At 32.4% G+C, this 27406-nt stretch overlaps 1 protein-coding gene across 2 annotated transcripts in view; it reads left to right on the top strand.

Annotated features, from left to right (window-relative positions):
- Positions 1–27406, top strand: part of LOC132732724 (guanylate-binding protein 1-like) — a 75178-nt gene that overhangs the window by 10286 nt on the left and 37486 nt on the right. The window contains exons 3-7 of one of the 2 annotated variants that reach the window (XM_060719215.1): positions 12540–12626; positions 16639–16767; positions 18282–18368; positions 20905–21927; positions 22124–26946. The exons of the other annotated variant lie outside the window; for it this stretch is intronic. Coding sequence (XP_060575198.1) covers positions 12540–12626; positions 16639–16767; positions 18282–18368; positions 20905–21927; positions 22124–22845 — 2048 coding nt within the window. The 3' untranslated portion in view covers positions 22846–26946. Of the gene's footprint in view, positions 1–12539; positions 12627–16638; positions 16768–18281; positions 18369–20904; positions 21928–22123; positions 26947–27406 lie in introns of those variants that run through there. 2 annotated transcript variants of the gene reach the window in all.

The following is a 27406-nucleotide window of genomic DNA, read 5'->3' as shown; positions in this document are numbered from 1 at the left end:
CCTGAGTAAGATCTATCCACCTATAAAGTTTCATGTTGATATCTCAAATGCTTTTGTAGTTATACCCTGGACAAAAAAAAGTATGAAAAATAACAAAGTGCAATAACTGAAAAAACAGTGCACGGTAGGTTATCATTCTAGTGTGCTGCACTGCTCCCCAATAATATCTATGAAGTTTCAAGTTGTTACCTCTAACAGTTTTTGAGATAAGCTCCGGACAAAAAGTTTGAAAAATAACAAATGGTAATAACTAAAACATTATAAAGGATAGAGTTATCATTCTTGCGCACAACATTCCTCCTCAAAAAGATCTATCCACCTATGAAGTTTCATGTTGACATTTCAAAGACATTTCAAAGACTTTTTCAGAGATATGCTCCACTCAGGTGAAAAATTTAGTATGAAAAATAACAAAGGGCAATAACTCAAAAATTATGAAGGGTAGAGTTATCACTCTTTTGCACTGCAAACCTCCTGAGTGAGATATATCCACCTTTGAAGGTTCATGTTGATATCTCAAAGGCTTTTTGAGTTATGCTCTGGACAAAAAAATGAGATTGAAGAATAACAAAGGGCAATAATGAAGAAATATGCAGGGTAGATTTATCATTCTTGTGCACTGCACTTTTCCTATATATGATTTATCCACCAATGAAGTTTCAAGTTGATATCTCCACCTATGAAGTTTCAAATTGATACTTTTTGAGATATGCTCTGGACAAAAATGTAGACGGATGTACAGACGGACGGGTGAAGACTAATTCTATATCCCCACCGTCTTTTCGGCGGGGGTAATAAAACATTTTCTTGCTCATATCTAAAGGAAACTCAGAATTTTGCTCACAATAACGAGACATGAATTGTGAATGAAGTTTGATGTTGTGGTAAAAACTGATTTAAGGACCAAATTAAGTTATTTTACCGCCTGGTATGGTGAATGTTTATTGTGAAACGCATATAGAAAAAGTCTCATTTTCGAGAATTGCGCAAGAAAAATGAAATAATTAAAACAAAAAGACAATTTAAGTTCTTAATTGCAAATATAGAAACTTAGGAATGTAATGTTCAAAGACATTTTACCCGTGAAAAGATTCACTCCGAGAGAGACATAGATCCGACATGAGAACACATAGGTCCAAATACAGTAGGGTGAACGTTTCGGTTGTCAAAAATAGCGTTTTTCGTGCGTTCGTTTTCGTGTAACGTGCGTGCGTTTATCGTACAACGTGCGTTTGACGAAACGCTTTCTGAAGCGTGCATAGTTTACAAGCGTTTAACGTTTATCGTTTTCCATGTATCGTTTTTCGTTTATGGTGCGTTTGAGAGCGTGCGTTTGCTATCCTTTAGCGTGCGCATGCGTCCGTTTATCGTTTGGTCCAGAACGTTTAAATAACGTGCGTCTGCGTCTGTTATTAGTTTAGAATAGTCTAAGCTACTTTATATGATAATATTTGACAGTTTTTTGTCGTTTTTTTTTTCAAGTAAAATATTTTCTGTAAATAACATAAATTCAGCGTTGTTAACTCTAACATTCGATCTAGTTTGAGACCCTATGATGAAGTATCATGAACACCGGACATCGACGCGCGTTATTCACACCGGAATACATTTTTACACAGACTGTCCGAATCCTATTTAGGGTGATATTAAATTTAGACAATTCCTTACCATTTTTCTTATTTCTTTTTCTTATTAACATATTTTTATTACTATGTAACAGCCTGACAGGGACTCGAAGCCATGTACATTTACCAGTGTTTATCGCGGCTCTTCCCGCTGAGGTATTCGGCCGCTTACACTTTATTCCCCTAAATACTGAACAGTTCTAAACCGTAAAATACTTCCCTGCTTTATATGCAAATATTCAATTATTTTCTCGAATTTCCCAGGGTTACAGAGCAATGTGAATTAAATTCTTAGCCATATGGCAGTCAATGGGACCCTAACTCGTGACCCTCAGATTACCGCACCACGATCCTCTACCGACTGAGCTGTCCCGTAATAGGAAACATTTCGGACCATGGACGTTTCGGACCAGACATTTCGGACCAGATTTTGGGAACACTTCGGACAATTTAAGGGTACAGGTTCGAACCAGATTTTTTGGACATTTCGGACCATGTGTTGGACATTTCGGATCATGCGTTAGACACTTCGGGACCACTGTTTTGGACACTTCGGACCATTGTTTTGGACATTTCGGGACCAGAATAAATATCTTTTTTTTATATATTATGCATCAATTATTCTATAAACTAAAGTGTAACTTTAGAATATATGAGACACCATGGGAAGATTTTACACCTATCCCGATTTAGATTTCAAACTATTTTTTATGGAATAATATCAATGTGATACAACAATGCTATTCTCTGAAATTAACAAATTAAAGAAACTTAATACTTATTGCAACGAATTCAAAATAAAATATAATGAATTGTCTAACATAATAATGTAAATACAAATCATAAATATACGATATTACCTTTACAATTATAGACTTAAATCTATGCAATAATAATGTTATTTTATATTCCCGCAAATAATTTCGTTTATAATTCAATTCACGATGAATATCGCAAAGTTCATCATCATTTAAAGGAATAGGAATGGATGGATTAATGTCTGTCTAATATAAATATTCATCATTTAAAAAGAGGTACCATGACAGTTTTTCTGTTGACATCAACCCTATAAGTGAGAAATTCGTGTTTTAAGACACTATTTTTTACTTGAGAAATAAGTTCATGGGCGCCGCCATTTTGGGGCGTTTCTGTCACTCTCGCGAGACAGACGAGACCGAGATTGTGACGTGTTACACCCACTTCCCGGTATAGGTGTACACGCTGGTAAAACTAAAAATATATCTTGATGAAGAACTTATTAATCTTATTGGCACACACTATATATAAATAATTATGAAAACATCATATGGAACTGGAATTGCTTTAAATAATCAATTGAAGAACGCCGCGACATTAATTATCATTTTGTCCGATGTTCAAACTTGCTGATGATCCCACCACATGATTTAAGCAATGACTGGCTTAATTTTCAAAGATAAACCATCAATTTTAATTTGGTACTATGAGAAACTTTTTCAAAATTGACGATATATCCTTTTATTTTGTACTTAATTTTCGCCAGACAAGCTGTCCGAATAGTGTACATCGCCGGTCATGTATCTTTTTTTCAGCATAAAATATCAACTAAATCCAATATGCAGAGATCTGCTGAGGACAGGATTTTCCGCCATTGACGCTAAAAATGAGAATGGCACAGGAAAATCGGTAGCCAGACTACTATCGTATGAAAACAAAATTGTCCGTTAGGTTATTTAGGCACCCAGTCAAAACTGGTACTTACAGCAACAGGTTGCCCATTCCCCTGTAATTACGCATATTCTCGGGTTAATCCAGTTCCCTATAGCTTTTTTCCACGTTATCTACTTACCCAATCCCTTTCCCGCACAGATACGCATTTCTACTACCGTAAATTTAATCCATTAAAACAAAACATCATAAATCTACTTAATATTTAAAATGATTATTGGTAACTGAAAAAAAATGTGTTGCTATTTTATGAAATGCTGTAATTTACTGTATAACTTGACAGGTGCGGAACTTAATTTCCCCTAAGGTCATTCAGTTCACTGATGAAGCGTAAAAAAATAGATGTCTATTTCGTCATTAGAATATTTGACAAGGGTGATTAACCAATCAGGGCAACATTGTGCATGATCAAAAGGTCTGTCGGCATAGTGGCATACAAGGAGCAATAAAAATCAGGAACATTTGGTGCAAAATAGGAACAATTAAAATGGATAATGCACAGTATTAGACATAAGTAGTAAGAACCAGCAATTGTGTGAATAAATTATGCAAATTAGATTTTTGAGCAGCCAATAAAAATGTTTTGCCTGCAATTAATATTAGGCTACGATTACGATGTAAATAAATACCACTCAGCATCATACTTTGACAGACATGTTAACAATTTACTTTTCAAAAGAGTTGCTTATATTTTTGAAATGTGTACATCAATTATAAACATGTTCACACCTTTTAATTTGAAAGTCAGAATCAAACTACAAAAAATTAATTACATGTACTATTAAGAACACGTTTTGGTAGGATTTTTATAATAATGATAATTATCGCCGTTCAATATTTAACAGCCAATTATTCGTTGGTGCATTTGTTTATTTAATTGCATTATTTGATTGTGAAACTTTGTTAAATAATAACATGTGTATTTATTAAATTTGTGAAATATTCTTTAATTACATTAAGATGAGACTTTAATGAACATAGCATTGTTTGGAGTAACGGGCATTACTGGCCTGAAGAGATGCGACCGGTAGACGTTGATTTTATATTTGTTTCTTTATTTTTAGTTATTTATTTATTTGTTTGATATTGTTACGTATTTTGAACAAAAAAAATCTCCTCTACACCTCCTGTGAAAATTAATTTGTCTGGTCAATACTTTATTATATTAATATTTCGCTACGATTCAAATAGATTTATCATAAATCTTAAGATGTGGGGAATTGACATCACGCGCACCTGTTTTTATACGGCCAATACATAAACATGGCCGCGCCTACTGATTTGTAGAAATCGGTGATTTAGAGATTTAATTTTGTAAACATTCGTTTAATATTATTATTTGGCGGCAGAAAATTTGCAGATTTATTATTTATAGTATTCTTTTTCTGAAATCAAGTTTTTATTCTAACCTTGTCTTTCCCTTTAAAAAAGATTTAATTTACTATTGGAATAACATAATAAATAACTAGCTTACCGGTTATGATCTACTTTCCATTGGAAAACATCAAAAATCAAATACAGCAACATGTTTAAGCACTTCCGCCCAAGGCAAAACTACATATCAAAGTAACGGTTAATGACGTCACCGTAAAACAATTCAATGACGTCCTTATACGTGAAACAAAATAAGACGTTACGTTTTGCGGAAAAAGTGAAGCTATCTTAAATTGAAAGAGTCAAACAATGTCTTTAATAGTAAATACTATCGGACAAATCAAACTATGAAAATTCTGTGATTATAAATAAAATAAATTTACAATTAAGAACTATAATTCTTACACTTACGATATATGGTCAGTGAATCATATTAAAAGTATTGGCCTTAACGAACAGATAAGTCATTTTCGATATTAAGAGTGATTCATAAATATTTCCGGTGCTTTGTTTGAATGCCAAAAATGAAAGCCCTGTCATACCGTAAACCATTTAACCATGAGGGAAATGCCTTATTGTATTTAATTATGTTTCTCTTCAAATGCTTTTGAAGTAATCATTTTGACCATGAAAGCTGTATTTGACGTTGAGCACACTTTTTGTTAAAAGTGCACCCAAATTTAAAGTATGCATTTCACTGAAGAGGACTTAATTTTTTTGGTAAATTTTATCGTTTTTTTATTTTTCTATGTTACATAGTTTTTTACTCATGTGCATTTGGTATAAAATGGCTATTTTCATTGAAAGCCTTTCGTTATAAGTTCAAATTGCTATAAAACTATAAAATCGGCTTCAATACTAATCAAACTTGGCACCAATTTTGACTTTGTAACAACATGCCCAGGATTTAATTTCCTTTTACCGTGGCAACGAGGGGACATCTCAAAATTGCCAAAAATCACTATTTTGTGATGATTTTTCCCAATCAAAATTGTTTTCAAAGTGCTGCAACTTCTCAATGGATTGAGATAGAGTCAAATGCTTCTCAGCGTTGGTTACACGTTACCTTATGGTCGATCTTTGGTCATTTTAGCCTCTGACAAGTCCAAAATTTTGTTGGCGATCAGGGGGACTGCCGCCCCCCTTTAAACTCCCCAAACAGAAGGGTGCACATCCCCTTCTGGCAACCCCTGATGTATCTTTTGGTTGGGGGACCGCGTCGAAAAAGTGGTACTAGAAACAACCCGGATTAAAGAATTCGTAGTGTAATAAAAGAAGGTATTTCCCGTTGGCGGAAAAGCAAACTGGTTGTTTGAGATAAATAATGTTTAAATATGAACACTTTGAAGTGACATTTCTATTTATTTCACCTAAACAATGTTTTTGAAGAGGGGTATGAAATATTCGTAACACGGTAGTTTTTATGCCCCGCCATATAATGGCTGGGGCATAAAGTGTTACCCTGTTCCGTCATTCCGTCATTCTGTCATTCCGTCATCATCAGTTTCCGTTCATTATCTTAGTTGCACACATTCAACTCAAATTTGGCATATAGATATGTCATGAGAAAATACAGGTCAAGTTCGAAGTTGGTTGAGTTATGCCCCTTTTACTTTGAACATAATATGAAAGTTTCAGTTTCCGTTCATTATCTCCCCAACGGTATTACACATTCAACTTAAACTTGACTTATTGATATGTCATTAGAAAATACAGGCCAAAGTCGAAGTTGGTCATGGTTCGATCAATTTGGCAGAGTTATTCCCCTTTTACTTTGAAAATAATATGATTTTTTCAGTTTCCGTTCTTTATCTCCCTAACGGTATTACACATTCAACTCAAACTTAACATATGAATACGTCAAAGGAATGCGCAGGTCAATTCGAATTTAGTCATGGTTCAATGATTTTTGGCAGAGTTATACTCCTTTTACATGTTTTACTTTGAAAATAATATGAAAAATTTAAGTTTCCGTTCATAATCTCCCCAACGGTATTACGCATTTAACTCAAGTTTAAAATATGGATATATCATGAGTAAATACAGGCCAAGTTCGAATTTGGTCATGGTTCAATGATTTTTGGCAGAGTTATGCCCCTTTTACTTTGAAAATAATATGAAATTTTCAGTTTCCGTTCATTATCTCCCCAACGGTATTACACATTTAACTCAACTTTGACATATGGATATGTCATGAAAAAATACAGGTCAAGATTTGATTTGGTCATGGTTCGATAATTTTTGGCAGAGTTATGCCCATTTCACTTTGAAAATAATATGAAATATTCAGTTTCCGTTCATTATCTCCCCAACGGTATTACACATTCAACTCAATGTTGACATATGGATACGTAAAAAAAAGGCGCAGGTCAATTACGAATTTGGTCATGGTTCAATGATTTTTGGCAGAGTTATGCCCCTTTTACTTTGAAAATAATATGAAATTTTCAGTTTCCGTTCATTATCTCCCCAACGGTATTACACATTTAACTCAACTTTGACATATTGATATGTCATGAAAAAATACAGGTCAAGATTTGATTTGGTCATGGTTCGATAATTTTTGGCAGAGTTATGCCCATTTCACTTTGAAAATAATATGAAACATTCAGTTTCCGTTCATTATCTCCCCAACGGTATTACACATTCAACTCAATGTTGACATATGGATACGTAAAAAAAAGGCGCAGGTCAATTACGAATTTGGTCATGGTTCAATGATTTTTGGCAGAGTTATGTTCCTTTTACTTTGAAAATAATATGAAATTTTCAGTTTCCGTTCATTATCTCCCAAACGGTATTACATATTCAACTCAAATTTGACATATGAATACGTTCGGGAATGCTCAGGCTAAGTTCAAATTTGGTCATGATTCAATGAGTTTTGTCCCTTTCACTTTAGGGTATTACACATTCCACTTAAAGTTGACAAATGGATACGTCAAAGAAATAAGCAGGTCAAGTTTGAATTTTGTCATGGTTAGGTGAATTTTTTGGCAAAGTAATGCCCCTTTAACTTTGAAAAAAAAAATTTTCAGTTCCAATTCATTATCTCCCCAACAGTTGTACATATTTAACTCAAATTAAAAATATGGATATGTCATAAGAATTCATTGGTCAATCTTGAATTTGGTCATGGTTTGATGAAAGCTGACAGAGTTATACCCCTTGAATTTTGATAAAAAATAAGATATTTTAAGTTTCCGTTCATTATCTCACCAATGGTTGCACACATTCAACACAAATTTATCATATAGATACCTCTAAGGAATAAGCAGTTAAAGTTTGAATTTGGTCGTGGTTCAATGATTTTGGACAAAGTAATCCGTCTTGAATGTTGGAAAAAATTTGAATTTTCAGTTTCAGCACTCATACTTTTGTTGAAATGTATGTAGCCATTATTTTGGCTACAAATATGCAATTTACAAAAGGTTAACACTGAATAGTTTCAGTGCCTTGAACTTTGTTTAGAAATGGTTTGTATTAGCATTGAATAGTTTTAAGGGTTTTGAACTTAAAATGAAAAATATAATTTGTGCAAACAAATTTGGAACTAAATATTATAACATCTGAAATTTTGACTGCATGCGGGGGCATCCGTTGCGTGACGACATATTTCTAGTTTCTATTATCTTCTGCTTAAAAGTGTTTTGCAACATAAATGTGTTAATCATTGGACAATACTGGCGATGACACCGAGCACGATAAATATTGTAATTTCAACGAAATCATGTTAAAAGTGATAGTTTGCATACAATTTATTGGTGATATTTGGATGGATGAACCTTCCTGGTAATATACAAATATGTTTAAGACACAGCAAACGTCTTCATAACGAGTTACTTTCAGAAATGGAATATTTTAGCAGGTGCAGTGTTTTTTTTTCCTATGGGTTTTAGGATGAATTACCCAATTTGTTCTATATACTTTCATTAATCTTTCAAAAATAGTTAAACATGTAGTTGATGTAACGTATTTTACATTTTCTTTTACAATGTCTTAAGTGATTGAACTTCTTTATTCATATAAGCTTAATTGATATAAATAAATTTGTACCTCTTTACAATTGTAAATATTATGAGTTTTTAAGACAATGCAATTTAAATGTTTTGCATTATTAATATGAGTGAGTGGGGTAAGGACCTTGTGTCTCACACTTTATAGATAATACGAAAAGATCCCTTAATGTCTATTGCTGTTGTTTTTTATGAACAACAAATACAAGCTGATAAAAACAACTACCATTCTGTGACAGAAAACGACAAGACAATCGCAACAGATTAAACATATTTTGTTATATATTATATTAAGATATTTATCCCTGGACAGGTACTGGAATACTACCTGCCATTAGTCAAGTTTCCGATTTGATTTTACTACAATGTCAATGCATATATATTGATTTCAAAATACTAAAGAATACTTGTGTTGCAGTTCGTTTGATGTCAAGCTACATATACTAATAACTTAAGTGGCATCTTAGTACTGACTTAAATATGGCCTTTCCATTAATCTTCCCATTTAACTTCTAATTTTACAACTGCTCATATCTCAAAGGACATTCGTCAGGGAAGGAATTCGTTTGCACTTTCTAAAGGTATGTAGTTAAAAGATGTGCTGTACACCATTCCTTCACATCAATTTGCCACACGCAGCGTAGAATTTGTGTGAAAAAACTTCAATCCAAATTACAAAATAATTATACACCGTTTAACCGGAGAAAGTGGTGACAAATTACTGCAGTAATAAACAGGTCTTAAATTTACTGATTACTGCATGTAGGTTAAGAAGTTGGCTGGTACATTGGTATTTTGTAAATTTGCAGAGTTCTATAACTATGAGCATACTGTCAATTTACTGGAAAGACTATCAGAAAAAAATTGAAATTATAACTGAACGATGGTCGTATTATATAAATACACTTATTTTCACTTACTACCCGCCGTTTGTTATACCTTGGAGACTTTTGAACACAATTTATTGACATTCGGATGGCGAACAAGGAAACCAAAAGTAATCGCTAAAACACATGAGAAAAAAAAAAAAATCTTTATAATCAAAATTGATAAAATATCTTGCAGTGTGACTTTTGTTAAGTCCTTAGAATGACTGACACTTTGGCAACTTTTTTCATAAAATTTCACCACCTTAATCGGCTTTCAATTTCATTTTTTGATTGACTGAAACGTGTGCGTAAGAGCTAGTGATTACAGGATTGAGTTTTCATAATGTATAGAAAGTATTGGTGTAATGCATTCGTCGTTTGTATGTATTTAAAGATGGAAAAGTGATCAATTATATTTATCTAAGTTAGATATGTAACTTTTTCGAAACACATAACAAGTTGGTAGGAGCAGTCACATTACACGCAATGCTCAGGAACATGTGTTTGCGTTAGAACTGAAAATGTTCGGTTTTGTCGGATAAACGGTTTTGCACGGACAAACGGTTTTACAGTGATATGGTCTGTAACGAAAGTGTGATGTAACGTGAGCAAAACTCATGAATAAGTTATACAAAATATGGAATATTGATGTCGTTAGCAAATTCATGATACATGATCCATAATTACATATAAATTGTACAATTGGTCAGAAATTAAAATAAACCTGGAATATGTGACATGCTGTTTTACGCCAAGTGTATGTATGATTCAATGTTTGGGTCACGTCCAAATTTAGCACATAAACATGAAATCAACAATTGTAAAGGAATTTACCAGGAGTAGGCCATTTTGCACGATGAATAATTTCTTATTACGAATAGATATTTTTCTAAGTCACTTTTTTAGGAACGAACTGCAAATCATTTTTATGGTTTGGAAGTTAAATCGGCATTCGGTTCGTCAGGGGAACAAGTTCTTTAATTAAGCTTGCTTTCCACAAGCCGTCGAGACGTTATGAATATATTTTATGAATCGTGTGTTCTTTTAAAAACAATAATGCGCATAACATGTTCAGTGTTTTTAGCTCACCAGGGTTAGCTATTTGTATTAAAGGGGGATACTCCGGCGTTCGTCGTCCGTCGTCATGCGTCAACAATCGTCTTCTTCTATGAAACCGCTGGGCAGATTTACTTCAAATTTAGTCTGTAGCATCCTTGTGACAGTCACACTTGAATTTGCTCGTGTCATTTCAATTGGTTTCCTTTAGGGGTCAACAGAGCTTAAAATAGAAAAACATTAAAACATCTTCTACTACAGAACTAAGTGATAGATAATCACCTAACTTTGTTTGTAGAATTCTTTGGTAGTCCTTTATCAAATTTGCTCATATTAATTTGATTGGCCCCTTTGAGGGGTCTCTAGGGCTTAACATAGAAAAACCTTTATATATCTTCTTCTATAGAACTAATGGATGGATGATCACCAAACTTTGTTTGTACCATTCTTGGGTAGTCTTTTATCAAGTTTGCTGATATTAATTTGATTGGCCCCTTTTAGGGGCCGCTAAAGCTAAAAATAGAAATACATTTAAACATCTATATCTAGAGAACTAATTGATGGATGATCACCAAACTTTGTCTGTAACATTCTTAGGTAGTCTCTTGTCAAATTTGCTCATATTAATTTGATTGGCCCCTTTTAGGGGTCTCTAGGGCTAAAAGTAGAAATCCCTTAAAAATATCTTCTTCTACAGAACTAATCGATGGATGATCACCAAACTTTGTCTGTAGCATTATTGTGACAGTCACGCTTGAACTGCTCATGACATTTCAGTTGGCCCTTTTTAGGGGTCAACAGAGCTAAAAATAGAAAAACCTTTAAACATCTTCTACTACAGAACCAATTGGTGGATAATCACCAAACTTTGTCTGTAGCATTCTTAGGTAGTCTTTTATCAAGTTTGCTTATATCAATTCGATTGGCCCCTTTTAGGGGCCGCTAAAGCTAAAAATTTAAATACTTTTAAACATCTATATCTAGAAAACTAATTGATGGATGATCATCAAACTTAGTCTGTAGCATTCTTGGGTAGTCTTTTATCACATTTGCTCATATTAATTTGATTGGCCCCTTTTAGGGGTCTCTAGGGCTAAAAATAGAAAAACCTTTAGACATTTTTTCTACATAATTAATGGATGAATGATCACAAAACTTTGTCTGTAGCATTCTTGCGTAGTCTTTTATCAAGTTTGCTCATATTAATTTGATTGGCCACTTTTAGAGGCCACTTAAGCAAAAAATAGAAAAACCTTTGAACATTTCTTACTGAAATAATTTATTGATGGTCACCAAACTTTGTAGCATTATTAGGTTCTCTTTTTGTCAAGTTTGCTCATATTAATTTGATTGGCGCCGCTTAAGCTAAAGCTAAATGCCCCCCGGCAAGGCATTTTTTCAAAGTAATGTTTTAACATATTCTATGCTCAAATTAAATATCAGAAAATATTGACAATTGATAATTTCCAACTCTGAAAAGCAGTTGTTTCTGGTGAGCGACTCAGGGCCATCATGACCCTCTTGTTTTGCTTTCTATTGTAATTTTAACTTTCCTAGATGTAATGTTACTAATTTAACATGAAATATGATTTTATTTTCATTCGTGCTGGTGATTGAAACAATCTCCGTAGCTTTCAAATAAATAGTGTTTATTTTAGAATCCAACTTTCACATGGCGATTGTTTTACTGAAGATGTCATCGACTTATGCATTGATAATTTGGCAACTCACATATCAAATACAATGTACATTTATTAATTTTTTTGCTAGTAATTGTCACATTAGATATTTAATGAATGGTATATATTTTATTAATGTAAACTTAGCACATCATTTAGTGGATAAAGTTTAGGCTTTGTTTTAATATTTATTTATTTTTATTGCTTTTGTAGATTTAGGACAACCTTTTATGCCTGAAACATATCAAATTAGAATGAAAGCTTATGTACAAGAAGAACGCTTACAAAAAGATAAAAAAGGTGGGTTATTAACTTTGCTTTTATTTACAGAAGAAAAAAGTGTAATTTTACAAAATATTAAAGGACGTGCTCAAATGTGTTTCGTCGTTTCCTGATAATTGTTTATTAAATCAATACAGATCAGTCCCAATATATCACCATATGTCTCAATATCTGAACGTTTTTGTGCCTTAATGTTCCCTTGCAATATTATCAGCGTTTTAAATTATTTAAAACGAAACAAATGATAAAAAACTAATCTGAAAGCAAAACTGAAACATTCATGTCAATTTATATGACTGCAACACAGGGAAGAACAGAGAGAATATTGCCGTTATTTTCTGATGCTGCATAGGGATATGCCCTCGGTAATAATTTTGTAGATTTTGATAGTTTGAAATTATTTAGCAGCTCCACCATACATCAGTTTGAATAATAATTATAAACCTTAGCTTTTGGGTAGGCATCATTGTGGTTGGTCTTATGAACTTGTAGAGATATTGCAACTTGGAAATTCAAAGCAATATCACAATGCAACTGTCTTTGTCATGTTTTATAACTGTGATAGTAAGTTGAACATAATTATTTATATTTTCAATATAGAAAACATCCAAAAAATTTACCATATTGGCTATTTTAGTTTTATTGTAAATCAATTGTCTTCATACTCGAAAACTTCAATCCTATGGAATGTTCTTCATATTTACTAGCCTGATCTTTGGTCATAAATGACCATTACCTTATCGGTCCGATTATTAAATTTTGTTACCAATTTTTGCTGGTCCATGCATATATATTGATTACAAAATACAAAAGAATACTTGTGTTGCAATTTATATGATGTCAAGCTACATATACTCATAACTTAAGTGACCTCTTAGTACGCCCGTTATGGTATTTCCGTACCATTTACCTTCCAATTTAACTTGTAATTTTACAACTGCTCAGATCTAAAAAGACATTCTTCAGGTAAGATGTTGGTTCGCACTTTCTTACGGTATGTATTTGATAAATGTGTTGTACACCATTCCTTCACAGCAATTTACCAAAAGCGTAGAACCTCGTTTGTTGAATTTATGTGAAAATACTTAAATCCCAATAACAAAATAATTTCACACCGTTTAACCCGGAGAAAGTGGTGACAAATTACTACGGTAATAACATATATCTAACCTTATTCTGATTACTGCAAGTAGGTTAAGAAGTTGGCTGGTACATTGATATTCCGTAAACTTGGAGAGTTCTTTAACTATGAACATATTGTTAATTGACTATCAGATAAAATGTTTGAATTTATAACTGGAGGATGCTTGTGTTATATAAATACACTTAATTGCCCTTATTATCCGGCGTTTGTTATACCTTGGATACTTTTGAACACAACATTCGGACAGCGAACAAGGAAACCACTGTTATCGCCAAAAATAAATATGAAATTGACAAAAGATAAAATATAAAAATCAAAATTGATAAAATATCAAATGATGTGACTTATGTTATGTCCTTAGAACAACTGACACTTTTGCAACTCTTTTCATAGAACTTCAACACCTTAATGGGCTTCCAGTTTAAATTTTTGATTGACGTGTGCGTACATGTAAGAGCTAATGATTACACAATTTTTCATAATGCAAAGCAAGTCTTGGTAAAATGCATCATACGTATGTATTTAAAATTGGAAAATGTGATCCATTATATGTATTTAACTTAAATATGTAACTTTTCGAAACACATAACAATTGCTAGGAGCAGTCACTTTACACACAAGTGCTCAGAAACATGTGTTCGCGTTAGAACTTAAAATGTTCGGTTTTGTCGTGTTTGCACGGACAGACGGTTTTGCAGTGGAATGGTCTGTAATGGAAGTGTCTCACATAACAACAAATCACGAATAAATTATACAAAGTATGGGTGTTGTTAGCCATTGTGTGATACATGATCCATAATTAGATATTTATTGTATTCATATAGCATAATAAAATGTTCTAGAACAAAATATTATTCATGATCATATAAATGTTCTGTCTAAATCGTTCGAGTAATATCTTATAGGAATATTCAAATGGCACAATTATATTGTTTTGTCAGTATTAGAAATAATGTGGAATTTTTGCCAATGATTGTAAGCAATCTACTTAAAATGGACATAAACGGGCCAAAAATTAATATAAACCTGGAATATGTGTCATGCTATTTTACGCCAAGTGTATGATTCAATGTTTGGGTCACGTCCAAATTTAGCACATGCACATGCAATTAAAATTTGTTAAGGAATCTACAAAGAGTAGGCCATTTTGCACGAAGAACAATTTTAATTGATTTGTAACATTTTAGATGCTTTTCACCTGCAAAATAATGCTGAATGTGAGAATTATATCAAATGAAATGGCAAAAAATAAAAAAATGGTTATTTGACTTCAGTACAAAATACTATTAATTTTATTTTATTTAAAAATCAATAGCATTTGAAAAAGAAATTCGACTTAAAGGGATATTCAGGCAAATTAATGACAAAAATATCAATATTTTGTTATGTACTCAAATCACGCTTAAATGACATTTGTGAAAGTCCCAGCATGAATTTTTGTTTAAATTTTACATTTTTGGGGGTTGAAGCGTAAACATATTTATATATTTCGAACGAAATGTAGCCACCGACAGAATGATCGAGTAGTTTTAAAACTAGTCATGTGACTTGAACAAACCCTGTTAGTTACAATATCAGATCATTCATTTGACGTATTTTTTTAAAATGTGAAATTTTAATGCTCTCACCTGACCCACGTGGGTTTAGTTAGGGAACCACCATTTTATTCTTTATAAGTAAAAAAGTTTTGTTCCTGTGACTGCCTTGTGTATTCATTTAAAGGACATTTACAGATTAATGAAGGAAAATTCAAAATGAAGCAATAAATATTTTGTCTGTGTCTCCCTTTAAGTACCCTATAAACAATGAAAGACTGATAGAAGAAAGCAACAATATTTACATTTTTGCAAAATTTCCGAATTTATATAAATGCAACATCGGGAAGAACATAAAGACGGAAAATTGTCGGTCTTTTCTGATGCAGCATAGTGATGTGCCCTCAGGAAAGAGTTTGTAGAATTCGACAAGTTAGGATTATTTAGTGCCTCCTTCATAAATCAGTTTCAATAATAATAATAAAACATAGCTTGTGGAGAGGCTATATAGGAATCACATTGGCATATGGCTCCTGACAGGATCAAAAAGGTAACTTTGGCAAGCTACTTTCGGGCAACGCCGCCGCCGTTCCCGGGGTAAAGGTTAAGAAGTCGGAAGTCCTTTTTTCGTCAAGATTTTTTCTATCCCTCAAACAAATATACATTCGGGCGTGTACTGTCTTGTTAAGCAATAAAATAGTATTTTTTTGTACCAATAGTTTTACCTTTGCAGATGTCATTTATTTGGAAATCGTTTTACACTTTCATATACCAGTGATTTTGATATATATTAGCATATCATTTAGATTATAATGTTATAAAACATAGATGTACAATTTACTAAAACACTTAAATATTCCTTTCTCTTTCATATTGTATGAACATGCTTAAGAGAAACATTCATCTTTCAACTACTTGACGCATGTAACAGTTTTAAAAATTATTTGTTATAATAAACACAATTCTATTGTCTGTAGTATCTCTGAGAGTAACTTGATTAAATGTTTACTATTTCAGAATTATGTCAAATGTGATGGAGGGAGTTTGAAAAAAAACACAATTTGTTTTGTCTTCTTTTTTTTTTTTGGGGGGGGGTGGGGAGGTAGAGACTAAATATTATCAGTCACAAGACATACAGGGTCAATGAATCTTTGCTGAGCATAAGAGTGAATTATCTTTAAATGAGCTAGCTAAATAGATTCATTGCTAACAAGAATTAACAGTGTAGAATAGATGTCAAACCAAAACGTCTTACGTGATTTGAATTGGAAATATTGACCACTCTGCCACAGAGGCCTTTAGATTTTCAAGTTATTGCGAAAACTTAAACTTGTTTTCCCGTATGTTTCAGAATATGGTTCTGAAGATAAGTATGATAACGAATCATCTGATGATGACGGTAAATTCGTGTTGGCTGATATATTTCCAACGGATACCACATCATTTTTTCGAACAAAAGATTCACCGAGTATGAAAAAAGGTTTGATATAACCTTTGCATCAAATACTTTAACACAGTTGAGAAATATCAATTTCTAACAATTATGCCCCAACAATAACGAATGTTGTGAGAGTATGTATACTGGTTTATGGCTGTCCGTCAGTCTGGCGTTGAATCATGATCACACTCTTTGTAATATTACCACGCTTTTTAGAATTTCGCGGTTTACTTACATAATTATAACATTATAACATGGTTTTGGGAAGCACAGGTACGTTCAGATATTTAGTTAAAAATATATATTAAGTGTATGACCTTGTTAGTAAAAACTAGGTTTAAAAGACGTCAAAAAGATGATAATTACATTTAAGATTTTCATGCGCAATACATAAGGAGATAGATTTTTTAAAGAAAAGGTTTTGGTGGAGAGACTGGGAGTATTTACTCTTTCAAGGGATATTGATAAAATAAAATCAGTAGTTACTCGGAAATGATATACTATCTCTTCAAATTAATTGATCTATTATACCCTCTGTGAAGTCCATGAGTGATGGAATATAGGTGTTGTGGTAAGAACTGTGTTGAATACGCCATATACAGTAGGCATAATATCTAATCTTTGAACTCACATCAGTGTGGATTACATTTGTCGATAAGATACCCGACCCTAGAAATATAACTACACATCAGACTTCAGGATAAAGAATCCACCACAAAAATGATTCAAACATGATAATCAAAACCTTCGGATAAGGATTCTGAACACCGACCTCATTCTTCGCCTGCTATATGATTCTGTTCATTTAAACATATATATTATAACTACTGTTATAATTGTGTACAGACACGGATTTTTATATAGGAGGTCGCAAAAGTTTGGCAACAAATTAAGTAAAATGCTTATAGAAGAAGGTTAAATTCATTTTACTTCTTTTCAAAAGAGTCATGAGTAATTGTTTGTTTGATTTTCACTAAAATGCAAGTATTTTATCTAGTAATATTATATTCTATACACGATTTGAAATAAATCAGCTTAAACGAGGGATAGGGGTTGATGTCATGACACTCTTATATAGTTTTGAACTAGCAATAGTGAGATACCTTTATGTAGATAGCTCTGTCGGAGCAGTTCCCAAATAAACACTACTGCCAGCTTTTAAGAATTGATAAATATATGTTAAGCCAGTTTTCAGTTTACGGTGCATTATGTTTAACTTTAGGCTTGAAATGACCTTGACCTTTTTGAAAAGTTTTGACATTTACTAAAATTACTCTTATAGTATTACATATGTTATAGCCACAACATTTACATAACAAAACTTAAAAAAAAAACACATTTAAATAGTTTTAAACCCAGCGTTCACATGTCATTAGCGTACGCATTGACACTTTTGCAACTAACACATCAAATATAATTAATCAATGTCTTTATGAGAAGTAATTATTTTTAATATATGTTAACTTAGCACATGTTTAAGTAGATAAAATGTAGGTATGTTTTTAGATATAAATGACTATTTCGATATTAATTTAATGTTGTTTTTGCATTTGTAGGTTTAGGGAAGCCTTTTATGTCTGAACCATATCAAGCAGGAGTTACAGAAAATGTACAAAAAGAACGCTTACAAACATATGAAAAAGGTTAGTTATCAACTTTCCTTTAGTTTACCTACGGGCATAGTGCTATTTTACAAAACATTAAATGATATAAGTGTGTTTAGTCGGTATCTGATAATTTTAAATTGAATCAATATATATTTACTCTATTGTATCAACATACTCCTCAATATTTGAACGTTTCTATGCATTTACGTTTCTGGTATAAAAATATTTAAAACGAAACAGAAAAAAATACACCAATTTGAAAGCAAAGCTAAAACGCTACGTTCTCTTGTTCAAGCAAGTCAAAGATAAGTTAAACCTAAAAAGTGAATAAATATTTCTTTCTTGAAAAAGGGCAAACTGGTGCCTTTTAATTATTTTGAACATGTGTGATGCGATTTGCCTGTAACATATATTGCTGAATTTGAAAATGATATCTAATAAGGTAGCAAATTTAAAAACAAGACTTAGAGCGATCAGTGATCATATGTGTCGCCTCATGATGGCCAATGTTATGTTGGGATAGGTTTTGTGACAGACGGACAGACAGACGGACAGTACACAACTAGACTTGGTACTTATCATTCCTGTAAAGTTTTGATAAAATTGCACCAGGTTTTACGAGGAGTAGTCCGGATAAGCTTTTGTGTATCCGGCAACACACAGAAAAAAACACCTTTTTATCAAAGGGCCATAACTCAGCCAAAAATCATTCATACGGAAAACCCGTGCAATATGCCGAAGGACATGAGCTACATATTAATCCTGTAAAGTTTCATTGAAATTACATAAGTGGAATGAGAGAAGTAGTCCGGACAAACTTTAAAGATAAAAATTATTAAAGGGCCATAACTCTGACAAAAATCATTGAACCGAAAAATGCTGACAATATGCACAAGACTTTGTACTGATCATTCATGTCAAGTTTGGATGAAATTGCACCAGTAAATTATGAGGAGCAGTCCGGACAAGCTTTTGTGTGTCTGGAAACACACAGAAAAAAACACATTTTTATCAAAGGGCCATAACTCGGCCAAGAATCATCCAACCGGGAAATGCTGACAATATGCACAACTAGACTTGGTACTGATCATTCCTGTAAAGTTTTGTGACGGAATGACAGACGGACAGACATACAGACGACGGAGTAGTGATCCCTTTATGTCGCCACTACTCCGTAAGAGAAGTAGTCCAGACAAACTTTAAAAATAAAGATTATCAAAGGGCCATAACTCTGACAAAAATCATTGAACCGGAAAATGCTGACAATATGCACAACTAGACTTGGTACTGATCATTCCTGTAAAGTTTTGTGACGGAATGACAGACGAACAGACAGACGGACAGACAGACAGACGACGGAGTAGTGATCCCATTATATTGCCACTACTCCGTAGAGGCCAAAAAATGGTTATTTGAATTCAGTCCTCTCCTGTCCCATCCTGTCCTGTCCCATCTCAAGAACTTGAAGATACAAAGCAATGTCTCAATGCCACTGTCTTTGTCATGTTTCATAACTCTGATAGTTATTTTGTCATGATTATGCATTATAATTAGACATATTATATTTTTTTGACTTAGAAAATATCCCAAAATTTACCAAATTGGCTATGGTTTTATTGTTAATCAATGAATTGTCTTCATATTCTGATACTTAAATTCCTTTCAAATGGGAATGTTTCTTCATGTTGACTTCACAGACCTTGAAATTTGGTCATAAATGACCATTACCTTGATCGTCAGATTATTGAAATGTGTTGTTGTAATTTATTAATTGAATGTCATTAAATTTAGACACAACTTTTTTGAGGACTAGCCCTCTATATAAATAAACTTTTTTGACCTTGACCTTCAAGATATTAAAGCAGCATGCATCCAGATTCAAGCTTATTTAATGAAAAAATTTAAAAATGTAATTAGCAGTAAAATATTGTGAAATGAACAAAGATAGTAATTTACACATTTTAAACGGCTCCTACACCAAACGTCAATTACCAAAAAGAGGTCAAAATATGCATTAATACTTCCTACTGCGTTAGTAACGCAGTATAATTATTGTGATTGATACTATAAAATCAGCCATAAGTCGCACATAACATTTTAATAATTAATAAAATATTGAATCTTTTCACTTTTCTTAAGATATTGATACATTTTTCTAAAGATTGAATTTATTGATAAATATTATTTGCTCATCTGGAGGCGTGCAGCTTTAACACTTTCATTGACATATTGATCACTCTAATAGGTAGATTGATTTTGAATTAATTAAGTCCCGGTTATTCTAATCGGCTTCATAAGACTATTTTTTTATATATCCCCTCTCCTTTTTTACCAAAATATAGGTCATCAGATGATTATACTATTTTCATCAAAGCATTTATTAATAATTGTAATTATTATATAAACAATGATCATATATAAAGTTAAAATTTGGCTAAGACCACTTATTTTCAAAATAGTTAGGTATGAATCACTTTTAGTGATAGTCGTTGTTATCTACATTTACAATCCACTTACTATGTATCTTCATGTCTTTGAATTATTATACTCGGAATGTTTCTTTTATATTCAGGTTCATGGCGTCAATGCTTTAGACACTCGAGGAATTTCGAAAATGATGCAAAAAGGTTGCTTTTGGAAGGAACTTTGCCGGATCATAGCTTGTTTCAAAACATCTCTAAAGAATACGGTCGAAAGTCTCAAATTGTTCAAATCATTGGCAATGGTATATGTCAAAACATTAAAGAGCAGTCAAATAATATTGTCCATGTTTGGCCAGCTTATCGGCATACACACGGTATGGATTGCAGTGAGGATAAAATTGTTTTTGTTGTTATTACAAACAAGCAGACAAATATTAAGTCAGATTATGAAATTTGTAAAAGACATCTTAATGAAATTTCCTCGTTGAGCAAAAACGAAAATAAACGTATACATGACAAGGAAAAGTTATATGATTTGAGGAGAGACGATTTAGCATTATATTTAAAATCAAAAGCCAAACAATTGATGGAAAACCATAAAAACCTTACATGGATAACCGTGAGTGTAATAAAATCTAGTGGACATGATTTGGACGATCACAGGATGGTACAATTACCTTGTATAGCTCTTTACGTTCAAATCAAAGGACTTATTCCAATCGATGAAGATCCATTTGAACAGTTTCTTGATAGTTACCCTGTTGATGTCCGAGAAGGTGTTTTTTCGCTCTATGGGTTACCCACTGATTTGCATCAAAATGTAAGAATAGGTTGCGCATTAGACAGTGGGTTTGGAACGAAGCAAGGAACAGTAGGCCCGTTTTTCAAATATGAGACTGATTTGCATACGTACCTCTTAACCAGTGCTCATGTTCTACTCGACCCAGAACAGATGAAGAAACTAATCGTAGACACCAATGTGTACTATGGAATACATGGAACTGATGCTTACCAGCCACCTGAAAGTATATCAGTCGAACATAACTCTCGCCATCATCTTGGTAAAATAGAGTTTGCTGTTTATAGGACAGGTGAGCAGTACAAACCTGGAATGGAAGTTGCACTTGTTCGAATCGACAAACAACGAGTTCCAATAGACGGGAAATTCCCTAGTACGTAAAAGCTGTCAGTCAAATTGAACATGTACATGCACTTTAAGTTTTATATTATAAAAAAGGAAAATCAAAATTAATGGCATTTGGAATTCGATGTATAATGAAACTCCATTCTGTATATCTGACCTAATAGTTATGCATGAGAGTATTTATCAAAACTGTAAATAACTACTATTTTGTTTTTGCCTTTCAGCAAATGAAACCATAGATGGTCATATATTATCTTTGGACGATATTGACATCTATTCAAAACAATTAAATGGCCAAGATGTTTACAAATACGGGTCAAATACTGGATTAACTAAAGGAAAAGTTCGATTTAATGGCGGTTCCGTGCGTACTGGTGTATTAAAGGATCACTTTCTTGGAATGGACTTGACACTGAATGAACAAATCGAGATAGAATCTGCTGATGGTGGTCCATTTGGTAAGCCAGGAGATTCAGGGGCACTTGTCTTTACAAAAAGCGGAGACAGATTGTTCGTAATTGGTATAGTTGAAGGGGGAATTGGCAATACCTGTATGGTTACACCAATTCGTGATATAATTGACGTATTAAGTCAGTTCATTTCACTCCACAGGGATCCACCCACTGATACCTGTATGGACTTTGAAGAACTGACTTCCAATATAACTTTAAAGTTATATTATGTTCGTTCCAACAATACACTTCAATCCGCCGGAATTAATCGTCGTATTTCCGCAGAGATTAGGAGACACACAGCTGAAGTACAAGCAAATACTGAACACAAGTTTGAGTCCGTTAAATCAGAATTAACAGCAATTAAGGTGCATTTTGACACTAAAATAGATAAAATAGAAAACTCAAATCGAGAAATCATAGAAAGTTTAAAAGCACTTTCACAGACTGTTAAAAATAGCTATAACGCGTCTGCGCCCAATACGGAAAAATAATATTTTGACAAAATTCTTACTGTCCGATATTAAGAAAATATTTTAGCCAGTTGTATATCCGTGACATCACATTTCCAATGTTATTTCTGTTATTGAGTTGCATTATTTTCAGTTTTCATTTTAATAACCTTTCACTAACAGTTTAAGTAAAATGCATATGTCTATATTTCTAGCGGTATTGATGACTTCATTTTTTTTGACAAATACAACATTTTAATATTATATTGACTAACTAGTTTATACATTACTGCATATTCATCCCCTAACTATCTCCCATTTTGACACTTTAATATGTGAATACATATATATTTTGATGGAAATCTTTTGAAACTTGGTATGCGCAAGACTGTTTTTATGAGATCCGGTTTACGATTGCCTATTTTAATTTACTTCAATTAACAGCCAGTACGTGCATTGCTCTTATGCCCTCTCTCAGGGCTTTTGTACAACTGATAACAAAGCGCTCAATGTGTGCTTTTGAGATCATCGTCTGTCAGTTCGTCAGTTGTAGACTTTTTCATTTGACTTCTCCTTTGAAACCGGTTGGTCAAATGTGGTAAAATTTATCTGGGATGTTCCTAGCATAAGGTTCTACAAAAAATGTGCAAATGGTTCTTCTTCATCAATGAGTTAAATATTTAATATGTAAACTAGACGGGATACATATAGACGGTGGTCCGGTGTTGTGTAGATGTGTTTTGACGATGCGTTCATTGAATGTCACCCTTCTTTGTTGATCTTTGTTTTCCTAGTAAATAGCTTCGTAATATCTAGGGTCATGGTACTTTTTTCAGCTGATTGTTACACACTTATCTGACCATGATATTATGATTTATTATTTTAGGACAGACAGAATGAATTGAATTGTTTTTTGGTTCAACACTTTTAAAATTGTACATGCTGTTCTCTTTTCGTTGTAATTGATGGGCCTAGTAAGAGACTATGATAGGCAGTTTTTTAAATTATTTGAAACTGAATTGCCTTATTTTTCGTTCTATGCCTATCTCTAATTGATGAATTTCGCGCTGCTTAGCCTTTCTGTCAGACATTTAGAGAAAGGAAATACTGTAGAAGGCATATCAAGATACGAGGATCAAGATACATAAACAAAAAACTAAACAACTCCCCTTCCTTACAAGAACTCCTTTGAGATATGGAAGAATGTCACAATGGAATGTAACTGTAATAAACCCATATTGCATGAATGTTTGAGCAAAATGTGAGTTTGTTAAAATTCCTTTTATGCATTTATTTTACTGTGAGAAAAAAATATTCAAACGCAATTTTAATACATTTGAAGCCGAAAATTGTCGTAATTATTTTTAATCTCCGTTACACAAATGGGGTTTGGCTACACTGAGTGGGACATTGGCATTCACAAACTTCATTTATTTTTTTATATTTGATTTGTTGTGTTATCATGTTATGAAGAAATATAGTGCACAAACTATTTTATGATCAAATATCATGATGTTTAGGTTTGACGTTATTCTTATTATCAAGAAAGTATATGTATATGATGGGTCCTATCATTAAGGTAACTATGTCTTAGTTTCAGAAGACCGTAGAACTTTTTCATACAACAACATGTATCTGAACTTCTGTAAGCATCCAAGATTGATACAGTCAAAAGAAAACGATTGCGTTGGTAAATAATCTTTTATGTGTGTCTTGTTCATCTTTGCAGTAATATGTAATTAAAACTCTACAAGAAAAGAAAGTTTTGATATTCTTTCCTTTAACGCTAGATATATATTGAATAATGTTATTATCATTTTATACAAAAACCTGTATTGTTATAAGTTACATTCTGGCACTATTATTATTATTATTATTATTATTATTAAAAGATGAGAAAAACACTTAAAACGTCTATTTTCAACAGTTTTATGAGCATATGAACATATTTCCTATGTTCTTTAGCCATATTTAAACAGTTAAGGCGGTGACATTTACAACATCGCGGAGAGAATGATTATGTTACTACAATGGACTATAGAAATAAAGAACAATATAATCATGTATGTAACCAATAGCAGCATAAATCTGAGGTTGAACGTATGGAAGAAATGTTATCATTTCAAACAAGTCATTTACACAAGACGAAACACAGTTGAAATATACCAACTTTTGAAAACAAACAATAGTACGTATAAGTTGGTTTGTAATCTTTTACATATTATTCTTATTCATTTTAATTATCATCCAAAACAGGCAACACGGAAATATGCATTCAGCGGATAGTGTTCAGTCCACTAATGATATTTTTACAACAATGATGCTATCAGATATCCCCGTAGAGACACTCTTCAAAATCCAATATAATTTCAATGACAGTTCTTTTCCCTAATATATGCACAAAAAAATATGAAAATTGCTAAAAAAATATTGTAGATATAGATATTTAAGCAAGACGGGCATATATATTACGGGTTAATGAGCAGAGTTGGATAGGATGTTATTACGGATAGGCAGTAAGCTGATTTCATATTGATCTGTGATATATCAATGATCACTATAATAAAATAATTATCTTTATAATGATTTTATTCATATTTCAAAAATTTAAAATCATCTTTTGGAGATGTAGAGAGGTCTTGGTTGGGTTAATGGTTCCTGACCTGGCTACGCACCTGTATAAAAAAATGTGATGAACAATCAACGAGCTTTTATTGTTACTTGATTTCTAAATTGTGAAGATAATGATCAGCAAGGTAGACACAGTTCATGAAACGCAGCCCTTACAATAAGCACAGAACATCAAAATGACATTCAAATAGAAGGTTAAATAGAATAAACGTTTAACGTTGTTTTTTGTTTTGTTTTTTTTTTCTTTTCTTATTTCAAAACAAAATAGTTTTTCGTCTTAAAACAGACTTTTTCTAAACAGTGAGTGTCTCTTCAGACAAAGCCCCGAAGTTCCTTTACCAAATGGTTGCTAGTTTCTTGTTTAAGTGACTTGTTTTTCAATAATCATGATGCAGGAGATTCCGATTGTTTGGAATAGGTCATGTTATTTATTGGAGCTCGCGGTTTACATATTGTTACATGTAAATGTGCAGAAGTTCTTATGACGTTTTTACTGAATTTCATAACGCCGTTGTTTGACCAATCATCAGTAATAGCGCTCCTATTTTAGGGTACTACAATGTAGAACATTTTCCTGTATCAACGTAGTACATAACCGCGCAATGAGATATGTCTTGAGTGTTGGACAATATAAATAACATAGATTGGTAAAAAATGGCCTGGACCCTTCTATTGTCCGACAGCTTAAAACAGTTGCTATCTTTTTGACACGTATTTGTAATACTACACCATCTAGACTTAAGACGAGACTAGTATTTGGTCAGACAGCCATGCCTGAGGTTCATGTTATAACTTGTTTTTTATTGTAAAACAAAAGTTACCTCAATGTAATATAACAAATATTTCTCTTGAAAGTCATATTTCTAGAAATACTTATTTAATCAACAGCACGATCCGTGTGTATTATATATACAATATATACAAGATACGAATTTTAAATTTAAATTTATTTTCATTATTATCTGTTATAAAATGTTTTTTAAATAATGGGTGTCTGTCTTAGTTTTGAGTTTTTGACTGTGTTAATTGTGTTAGTTTTACTTTGTAAATGATGACTTGATGTAAATGATGAAATGATGCACTGAAGAAAGTATTATATTTAAATTGATAGTCATTGATCAAATGAATTGTACAAATTTTCAGTATGTGTGTTAAGATATGTTATATCTCTGATTTCCATTTTATCATTTCTTTTACATGTTATATTTAAAATTTCTTCGATTGATATGTTAGTTTCTTTTTTTCTGTTTCTTTATGACCGTAATTTATTCCTCTTCATGACCGTAAGTGCCCGTGTTGTGATTCTGTCGAAGATGTTTATCAATAAATTGTAATGTATATGAGGATACGTGTACCCTTAAACATACAGCAGTCTCAAAACTCTTTAAAGATATCAGATTTAGAAAAAAAATGTTTATACTTTTAGATAATTAAATGATAAATAGTTGTGTCGTCAAACCATGTTATATTATCTTTAAAGAGAAGATTTTTTGATTTATGTACATGATTAAATTTATTTATATTTTATATTAACTTTGTTCGTTTTATTTACCAAATATCCGCTTATCAGTTAACCTACCTACTGGGGGTGTTAAACTGTTCAAAGGATTTGTAGTAACACATCTGTTCATTTTTATGTCAGTTTATTTAATATTTCATCATAGTTCAACTGAGTGATAAACTGTTAATCATTATCTTTAATATGTCTAAACTACTAATGTGATATATAATATTATATATCAATTCATATTTAACCCTAATATCTTGTAGATTTGTATAGAATGGTCATATACTTTTAAAATTTGCCTTGTGAAAATGTACATAAATGTTGTGCGTGTATATGGATGAGACTTATACTTATATATTTATGGCGCCGAAACAGGAAAGATGATTTTAGCTAACATCCGGTGTTACACCAACACAAGAATCAAAACCTCCTCACTTACTGGTCCAGTTATTCACCGCTTATGAT

Source organism: Ruditapes philippinarum, unplaced genomic scaffold (assembly GCF_026571515.1).
Source record: "Ruditapes philippinarum isolate M1 unplaced genomic scaffold, ASM2657151v2 ctg1110_1_1_1_1, whole genome shotgun sequence".
In the NCBI taxonomy this organism is placed as follows: domain Eukaryota; kingdom Metazoa; phylum Mollusca; class Bivalvia; order Venerida; family Veneridae; genus Ruditapes; species Ruditapes philippinarum.
The sequence above is the reverse complement of the archived record's forward strand: the minus strand, read 5'-3'. Positions and strand labels throughout refer to the sequence as shown.